The sequence below is a fragment of the Capsicum annuum genome, chromosome 4 (assembly GCF_002878395.1).
Source record: "Capsicum annuum cultivar UCD-10X-F1 chromosome 4, UCD10Xv1.1, whole genome shotgun sequence".
Taxonomy (NCBI): Eukaryota; Viridiplantae; Streptophyta; class Magnoliopsida; order Solanales; family Solanaceae; genus Capsicum; species Capsicum annuum.
The window spans coordinates 8,701,598-8,710,804 of record NC_061114.1 but is presented as its reverse complement, the minus strand read 5'-3'; the positions used below and the strand labels follow the sequence as shown (position 1 = coordinate 8,710,804).

The 9,207-nt window shown below is 40.4% G+C and overlaps 1 protein-coding gene across 1 annotated transcript; it reads left to right on the top strand.

Annotated features, from left to right (window-relative positions):
- Positions 1 to 305: 305 nt before the first annotated feature.
- Positions 306 to 6,282, top strand: LOC107869196 (pleiotropic drug resistance protein 1-like). The gene is made up of 15 exons (XM_016715752.1): positions 306 to 366; positions 913 to 1,054; positions 1,155 to 1,299; positions 2,050 to 2,154; positions 3,424 to 3,477; positions 3,667 to 3,854; positions 3,904 to 4,033; positions 4,117 to 4,398; positions 4,480 to 4,796; positions 4,892 to 5,052; positions 5,115 to 5,218; positions 5,311 to 5,464; positions 5,541 to 5,737; positions 5,832 to 6,125; positions 6,211 to 6,282. The coding sequence occupies exons 1-15, from the start codon at positions 306 to 308 to the stop codon at positions 6,280 to 6,282; spliced, it is 2,406 nt and encodes an 801-aa protein (XP_016571238.1).
- The last annotated feature ends 2,925 nt before the right edge of the window (positions 6,283 to 9,207 follow it).

Sequence of the window (9,207 nt, the reverse complement as noted above, 5' to 3'; positions counted from 1 at the left end):
TGAAGTTGGAGTGTGTCGTAGCAAATTTGGTCATAGTTCAGAGGTTGCTACATGCTTTGCTCTTACTTTTTTTGACTAAAAGGATTGTTGAATGTCGCTCGGACTCTCCAAAAATGTTATCGCACCTGTGTCGGATCCTTCAGAAATACACTTTTTTTTTTTCGAAGGATTCAACACGTACCTGTTGACATTTTTGAAGAGTTCGAGCAACATATGTTGAATCTAACAAAGAGATTTTTGTTTTTTTTTGTTTGTTTTGGTTTCTAATTATTCATTGTTACTTTTTTGACTAAAAGCATCGTTGAATGTCGCTCGGACTCTCCAAAAATGTTGCTGCACTCGTGTCAGATCCTTCAGACATACACTGTTTTTGTTTTCGAAGGATTTGACACGTACCTAACGACATTTTTGAAGAGTCCGACCAACATATGTTGAATCTAACAAAGAGATTTGTTTTGGTTTCTAATTATTCATTCTTACACTAAAAGGATTGTTGAATGTCGCTCGGACTCTCCAAAAATATTGCCGCACCCGTGTCAGATCCTTCAGACATACACTGTCTTTGTTTCTGAAGGATTCGACACGTACCTTGTCGACATTTTTGAAGAGTCCGAGCAACATATGTTGAATCTAACAAAGAGATTTGTTTTGGTTTCTAATTGTTCATTGTTACTTTTTTTGACTAAAAGGATCGTTGAATGTCACTCGGACTCTCCAAAAATGTTGTCGCACCCGTGTCAGATCCTTCAGAAATACACCGTTTTTGTTTTCGAAGGATTTAACACGTACCTGTGTCCGATATTTTTGAAGAGTCCGAGCAACGTCGATTGGATCTAACAAAGAGATTTGTTTTTGTTTGTTTCTTTTGGTTTCGAAGGCATTGTTAAACACTCTACATATCCTACCAAGCAGTAAGAGATATTAGTGGCATAATTAAGCCCAACAGACTGACTTTGCTTTTGGGACCTCCTACTTCTGGAAAAACAACTTTGTTGTTAGCTTTGGCTGGAAAGCTTGATCCTACTCTTAAGGTAATGTTTTTTGTTCCTGTACTGTTCGAAATTTACTGACCTGACTAATGAATTCCGACTAAAGGGAGCGCCATAGAAGTGTTCGTTTTTAAGTATATGATGATTGCATTTTCGGTCCCTCAGTACTAGGAGGGATATTGTTAGAAATGAGATTATTCGAGATGGTGGGCGTGGCTTCAGTGGAAGACAAGGCGTGGGAAATGAGGTTGAAATGGTTTGGGCATGTGATGAGGCGGAGCACAGCTTGCTATGGATGGTTTCAGACGGGGTAGAGATAGACCGAAGAAATATTATAGGAAAGTGATTAGGCATGACATGGAGCAGTTACAACTTATAGAGGACATGACCCAATTGGAAGGTGTGGAGGACGCGGATTAGGGTAAAGGGTTAGTGGGTAGGTGTGTGTCCTTACTAGTAGGGCGTTGTGCTTTGTTTGGCGATTTCACTTGTAGTCATAGTGTTGTGAATGTGTCTTGTAGTTTCTTATTCATGGTGTTTCAGGGATGCTTATGATTTTGTATAGATATTTCATCGTATTACTCTTTTGGTATCTTGTTTCTTCTATTATCTAGTGGTGTGTTAACATATTTTGTTGTTTTTTTTATCGTTCTCTACTTGGTATATTGTTATTTATCATGAGCTGAGGGTCTATCGGAAACAGCCTCTCTACTTCATCTGAGAGTGTGGTATGGACTGCGTACACTTTACTCTCCCCAGATCCCACTTTGTCGGAATACATACACTGGGTATGTTGTTGTTGTTGTTGTAGTACTGATAAATCACGGTGAAGTGTTACGCACCCCTACCACGTTAATGAATCAGGTCACACTATCCGTTTTACAGCAATAACTTGATAGAAATTAAAGTAAATTAATGATATGGTATTTTACATGATGCACAAAGGGTAAAAAAAACCACGACCTGATTCTTTTGTCAATATTCGAGGGATGATTAAGAAGGCGAAAAAATTTCTAAAAAGAAAAAAATAATATTTTTTTACATTTTCTTGGAAAATCAGGTAAGTGGAAAGGTGACATATAATGGATATGAAGTACATGAATTTGTGCCACAAAGAACAGCAGCTTATATTAGCCAACATGATTTGCATATTGGTGAAATGACTGTAAGAGAAACTTTGGAGTTCTCTGCAAGATGCCAAGGAGTTGGCTCTAGATATGGTTAGTGCCAAATTCTTTTATCTGATTCAAATTAACGCGTTATACGTAAACGTGCTCTTTAACTTGGCCTCAGCTTGCATCTATGCCCTCTAACTGTAGGTGTGCACAAGTATACACTTAAACTTGTGTAAAGTTAAACAAGTCGACACAGGCGTCCGACGTGGCGTCCTGCATGGCTATGTCACATGAATTGCAACGTAGGATGCGTGTAACTACTTGCGCACACATAAAGTTAGAGGGAATAGACGCAAACTGAAGCCGAGTTAAAGGTCAAATTTTGTGTATTATATATGCCTTAAATAAAGTATAATTGTATTTTTTGGAATTTTTTTTGCAGATATGTTGGCTTAACTGTCAAGAAGAGAGAAAGAAGCTAATATAAAACCAGATCCTGATCTTGACATTTTCATGAAGGTTAGTTAACACTATGTTATTACATGTATGAAAATGATTGTACTTGACGAATACGTTAAGGGTAGTCCGGTACACAAAGCATCCCGCGTTCAAGAAGTGTCCAGCTTTATTAGAAATTATTAGACAGTTGTTTATTAAAAAAAAATATTGAAAAGTATTCCGTGGGTCCATAAGACAACAATAATAACAAAAACATACCTAGTGTAGTCACAGAAAGTGGGGTCTGGAGAGGGTAGAGTACGTGTACGCGGACCTTATCTTTACGTCAGAGATGAGGTAGAGATAGGCCAGAGCACAAGGGTCTACTATACGCAACATTACATTGCATTTCTGCAAGAGGTTGTTTCCACGACTTGAACTCGTGAAGCCTTGACCTCTTGGTCATATGGCAACAACGTCGCTAGTTACTCCGGGGCTCCCCTTCGGTAGTAAGTGTTAGCTATTGAGTGTAATTTCTACTCATGGTGTAAAATGGTAAGTTACATGCTATGATAGGTTATAAATCTTTTCACTCTATATTATCCAAACAATTTATGGTTTCATGTTTGTATTTTAAGATACATTTTATAGTTGAAGACTGGCATCAGGCCTGAAATTGCCTTCTGGTATTTATAATACAATAACTTCTAGAAATAGAAAGCTGAAAAAAGACTGTTGCTCGGACCCTTCAAAAATGTCAATGGGTGCGCGTTGGATTTGTCAAAGCTTGTGTATTTTCGGAGATTCCGACACGGGTGCAGCATTGAAAGTGAAGAATCTGCAAAAACTAATCATACTTTTTACTTTTTTGTGGAATTTAGGCTGGAGTAACAGAAGGACAAAAAGCCAATGTTGTTACAGATTATTTTCTTAAGGTAACATTTACGATATCCAATCAGTCTTATATTCGAATTATGAAAGAAAGGAGTTTATGAAATTGAATTCTAATCTATGTTGCTCGGACTCTTCAAAAATGCTGATGGTGCGCGTCGGATCCTTCCAAAGTAGTGCATTTTTGGAGAGTACGAGCAACGTAGATTCTAATAACGAATATGTTATTGCAGATTTTGGGACTAGACGTTTGTGCAGATACTATGGTGGGAGATGAAATGCTGAGGGGTATTTCAGGTGGACAAAAGAAGCGCGTGACGACTGGTGAAATGCTTGTTGGACCATCGAATGCACTTTTCATGGATGAAATATCAACTGGATTGGACAGTTCCACAGCTTATTCCATCGTGAATTCCCTAAGGCAATATATTCAAACCTCGAAGGGAACTGCCGTGATTTCTCTGTTGCAGCCTGCCCCTGAGACGTATATCGGACGGGTACATTGTGTATCAAGGCCCTCGTGATGCTGTGCTCGAGTTCTTTGAATCCATGGGTTTCAAATGCCCAGAGAGGAAAGGCGTGGCCGACATCTTGCAAGAAGTATGTTTCGATATAAGAAACCAAGAATGGTACTTAAAAGTTTAAAAAGTGTTGATGCACTTTTGGTTCTAATGTGGTTGTAGGTGACATCAAAGAAGGATCAACAGCAATATTGGTCGAGGAGGAACGAGCCTTATAGGTTTATCACATCGAAAGAATTTTCTGACGCGCACCTGTCTTTTCATGTTGGGAGGAAATTAGGCGATGAGCTTGCAACACCATTTGACAGGACCAAATGTCATCCTGCTGCTTTGACTAATGAAACGTATGGTATCGGAAAGAAAGAGCTCTTGAAGGTTTGCGCTGAAAGAGAATTTCTGTTAATGAAGAGGAACTCGTTTATTTACATATTCAAGTTCGCTCAGGTGACTTACACGGTCTATCATGATCATGCCATATCCGCGTGCACGTTATAATGCTTGCCTTGTTTTCATTTGTTTTCTCAGCTTATAATCATGGCTCTTATGACTATGACCCTCTTTTTCCGAACTGAAATGCCACGAGATACAGTAGATGATGGAGGAATATACACTGGTGCTCTCTTTTTCGTGGTGGTTACGGTTATGTTCAACGGGATGGCTGAGATGGCCATGACAATTTTCAAGCTTCCGGTCTTCTACAAGCAAAGAGACCTTCTCTTTTTCCCTTCATGGGCTTATTCAATTCCGTCATGGATCCTCAAAATCCCCGTAACACTTGTTGAAGTCGGTCTTTGGGTGATCCTTACATACTACATCATTGGATTTGATCCTAACATTACGAGGTATGGAACGAATAGGCTATGTAAAACAACGATGAAGCTATCTGAACAAGTTATTATTTTTCTCCGATGATTGTTAATCGCTAACGGCTTTGCAGATTTTTGAAACTATTCTTGCTGCTCATACTAGTAAACCAGATGGTATCAGGATTGTTTAGATTCATTTGCGCGGTAGGAAGGACTATGGGAGTTGCTAATACATTTGGAGCATTTTCGCTTCTTTTACAGTCTGCATTGGGTGGTTTTATCCTTTCACGGGGTATGGTTTGTGATTAGGTGTTTGCAGAAACTCGTTTTTGTTCATTTCGCCTAATGCTGTAGACGATGTGAAGAGCTGGTGGATTTGGTGTTACTGGATCTCACCGATGATGTATTCAGTAAACTCAATCCTCGTGAATGAATTTGACGGGAAAAAGTGGAAACATGTAAGTCTGTATACACAACGCCGCCTGGCTCCTGCAATGTTTTTTTTTTCCTTTTCACCTATGAATGCTGAAATCAACTGTCACTAAAACAGATCGCGCCAAATGGAACCGAGTCCCTTGAAGCTACAGTGGTGAGATCTCGAGGGTTCTTCCCAGATGCATACTGGTACTGGATTGGTTTCGGGGCACTTTTTGGATTTACGGCTTTCAACTTCTGCTACAGTCTTGCACTGGCTTATCTCAACCGTGAGTTCGCCTGAATTATTTCCATTTTACGTTTCACCCAGAGAAACTAAATCTAACATAGTATAAATATATGCAGCATTTGGAAAGCCGCAAGCGGTGATACAAGAAGACGGTGAGGATGCTGAAAACGGTCAAGCTGCATCGCAGATAACTAGTACGGAGGGAGGAGATATCGTCAGTGCGGTTCAGAATAAGAAGAAGGGAATGGTTCTTCCATTCGAACCCCATTCTATAACCTTCGACGAAGTTGTGTGCTCTGTTGACATGCCTCAGGTAACATGCCAAATGTTTTAGTAAACGAAAAGTTGGAGCTTTCGACACCCTTGTCCTCTGACTAATGCTAAGACGAATTTCTGATGACTTGCAGGAAATGAAAGAACAAGGTGCCATTGAGGATAGATTGGTACTTCTAAACGGTGTGAGTGGAGCTTTCAGACCTGGTGTTCTCACAGCTTTGATGGGCGTTAGCGGTGCTGGTAAAACAACATTAATGGATTTTTTGGCTGGAAGAAAAACAGGAGGATATATTAACGGCGACATCAAAATTTCTGGATACTGTGAGCAGAATGACATCCATTCACCTTATGTAACGGTGTATGAGTCCTTCGTTTACTCAGCATGGCTGCGTTTATCCAAGGATATTGACGAAAAATCTAGAAAGGTCCGTTCCTCGGAAATTTTGTCAATCTCTTGAGAGAAAGTAGCAGCCACGTAACAATATTTTCTATTGCTTATTTCTATTACAGATGTTTGTTGATGAAGTTGCGGAACTTGTTGAGCTTGGACCTTTAAGATCGGCCTTAGTCGGTTTGCTATGAGTTAATGGTCTCTCAACTGAGCAACGAAAGAGATTGACCATAGCGGTTGAACTGGTAGCGAACCCCTCTATTATATTCATGGATGAACCAACTTCCGGGCTGGATGCAAGAGCTGCTGCAATCGTTATGAGAACTGTTAGGAACACTGTCGATACAGGAAGAACTGTTGTTTGTACTATCCATCAGCCAAGTATCGACATTTTGATCAAACTCCTATCTTCTTATAACATTAAGTTACTAAAATCAAAACGGCTTTGCAGCTATTTCTAATGAAACGAGGAGGGCAAGAGATATACGTTGGTCCATTGGGTCACCATTCTAGTGATTTGATCAAATACTTTGAGGTAAGTTGTACTAAAGAGAAAATGACCTTTTCCATTTCCAATATTATACGATCAAATACTGACGTTCGTTTTGCCTTGAATGCAGTCGATGCCTGGGGTAGCTAAAATAAAGAAAGGTTACAATCCAGCTACTTGGATGTTGGAAGTCACAACCGCGGCTCAAGAAATGACGTTAGGGGTTGATTTCACCGATTTATACAAGAATTCTGACCTGTACAGGAGGAAAAAAGCGTTGATTAGTGAATTAAGTGTGCCTCGCCCTGGTTCAAAGGACCTGTATTTCGAAACTCAATACTCACAGTCATTCTGGATACAGTGTACGGCTTGCCTGTGGAAGCAGCACTGGTCGTACTGGCGTAATCCTGCTTACACTGCAGTCAGATTCATATTCACAATGTTCATAGCACTAGTCTTCAGGACAATGTTCTGGGATCTCCGTACCAAAGTGTAAGTACAGAAACATGAAAGCTTACAATGTTCGGGTCATCATTAATCATCTGAGGCTGTTTCCCTCTCGACAATGAAGCTTATCCCCCGTTGTTTCACTAGCCAACTTTTCATACTTAAATTTTGTTTGTTATAGGAGCAAGAGCCAAGATCTTTTCAACGTTATGGGATCAATGTATGTTGCTGTTCTCTTCCTTGGCTTACAAAATGCATCATCGGTACAAACAGTTGTAGACGTTGAGCGTACAGTGCTTTACAGAGAAAGAGCTGCCGGAATGTACTCCGCCATACCCTATGCCTTTGGACAGGTGAATATACAAGTTCGATTTCTGGTCGCGATAGTTAATATATGAAAACTTTCCTATATTATATTGCAGGTTTTCATTGAAATCCCTTACGTATTCGTACAAGCAGTAAGTTATGGTATCATCGTCTACGCTATGATTGGATTCGAATGGGATGCTGGCAAGTTCTTTTGGTACTTGTTCATCATGTATATCACCCTCTTGTACTTTACATTCTACGGTATGATGAGTGTTGCTGTCATGTCAAATCAAAACGTTGCTTCTATTGTTGTCGCCTTCTTCTATGCTATATGGAACCTCTTCTCAGGATTCATCGTTCCACCACCTGTAAGATCCTATAACTTTTTATGTTCTTGCTCAAAGATACCGCATTGATCTAGAGCTCGGCAAAATGTCATATGTTGTTGTGTTTTCTACAGCGTATGCCTATATGGTGGCGATGGTACTACTGGGCGTGTCCTGTCGCCTGGACGTTGTATGGTTTGGTTGCATCGCAATTTGGAGACATCGAGACTTAACTAACTCATGACGAGAGTGTGGAGGAATTCTTGAGACGTTACTTTGGATTCAAGCGCGATTTTCTTGGCGTTGTTGCAGGTGTTCTTGTGGCTTATGCAGTTGTTTTTGCCTTCATATTTGCTTTTGCAATCAAGGCATTCAATTTTCAAAGAAGATAGAGAACTTTGAGGTAGCAAAGGTCAGTCCGGTACACTAAAGCTCCCGTTGTGTGCGGGATCCTGGTGCATAAAGCTCCCGCTTGAGAAAGTGTTTTCTTTTCAACTTTTTGAAATTTTGAAATTTATTATCCTGAATGTTTTAACGTTTTTAATTTCTAGTGAATTGTGCAAGTGCTTTTATTCTCGCTTTTCGCCTAATGGACTATAATGGCTAGCTATCGCGACAACGGCCACGACCCTAATTGCTTCACTTCAAAGAAGCAAGCGCTTTTATTCTCGCGTTTCGCTTAATGGACTATAATGGCTAGCTATCGCGACCACAACCCTAATTGCTTCACTTCAAAGAACCAAGCACTTTTAATCTGGTTTTTTGCCTAATGGACTATAATGGCTAGCTATCGCGACCACGACCATGACCCTAATTGCTTCACTTCAAAGAATCAAACGCTTTTAATCTCGTTTTTTGACTAATGGACTATAATGGCTAGCTATCGCAACCGCGACCACAACCCTAATTGCTTCACTTCAAAGAAGCAAGCACTTTTATTCTCGCTTTTTGCCTAATGGACTATAATGGCTAGCTATTGCGACTACAACCCCGACCCTAATTACTTCACTTTAAAGAAGCAAGCGCTTTATTCTCGCTTTTCGCTTAATGGACTATAATGGCTAGCTATCGCGACCACGGCCACGACCCAAATTGCTTCACTTCAAAGAATCAAGCGCTTTTATTCTCGCTCTTTGCCTAATGGACTATAATGGCTAGCTATCGCGACCACGACCACGACCACGCCCCTAATTGCTTCACTTCAAAGAAGCAAGCACTTTTATTCCCGTTTTTCGCCTAATGGACTAAAATGGCTAGCTATCGTGACCACGACCACGACCCTAATTGCTTCACTTCAAAGAAGCAAGCACTTTTATTCTCGTTTTTCGCTTAATGGACTATAATGGCTAGCTATTGCGATCACAATCACGACCACAACCTTAATTGCTTCACTTCAAAGAAGCAAGCGCATTTATTCTCGCTTTTCGCCTAATGGACTATAATGGCTAGCTATCGCGACCACGACCACGATTAATGGGACCCGATTGATCATCTCTACCTGTCTCTAGGCCTGTAAATAGGGGCAGATCTACCTTGGGGCCAGG

Excerpts from the sequence above, each read along its gene's own strand:
- LOC107869196 (XM_016715752.1), top strand. The coding sequence starts at position 306 with ATGTCGCTCGGACTCTCCAAAAATGTTGCTGCACTCGTGTCAGATCCT. Across the intron at positions 1,055-1,154 it reads ATGTTTTTTGTTCCTGTACT|TACTAGGAGGGATATTGTTA; the intron begins GTTCGAAATTTA and ends TCGGTCCCTCAG. Across the intron at positions 3,855-3,903 it reads TCCATCGTGAATTCCCTAAG|CCTGCCCCTGAGACGTATAT; the intron begins GCAATATATTCA and ends TCTCTGTTGCAG.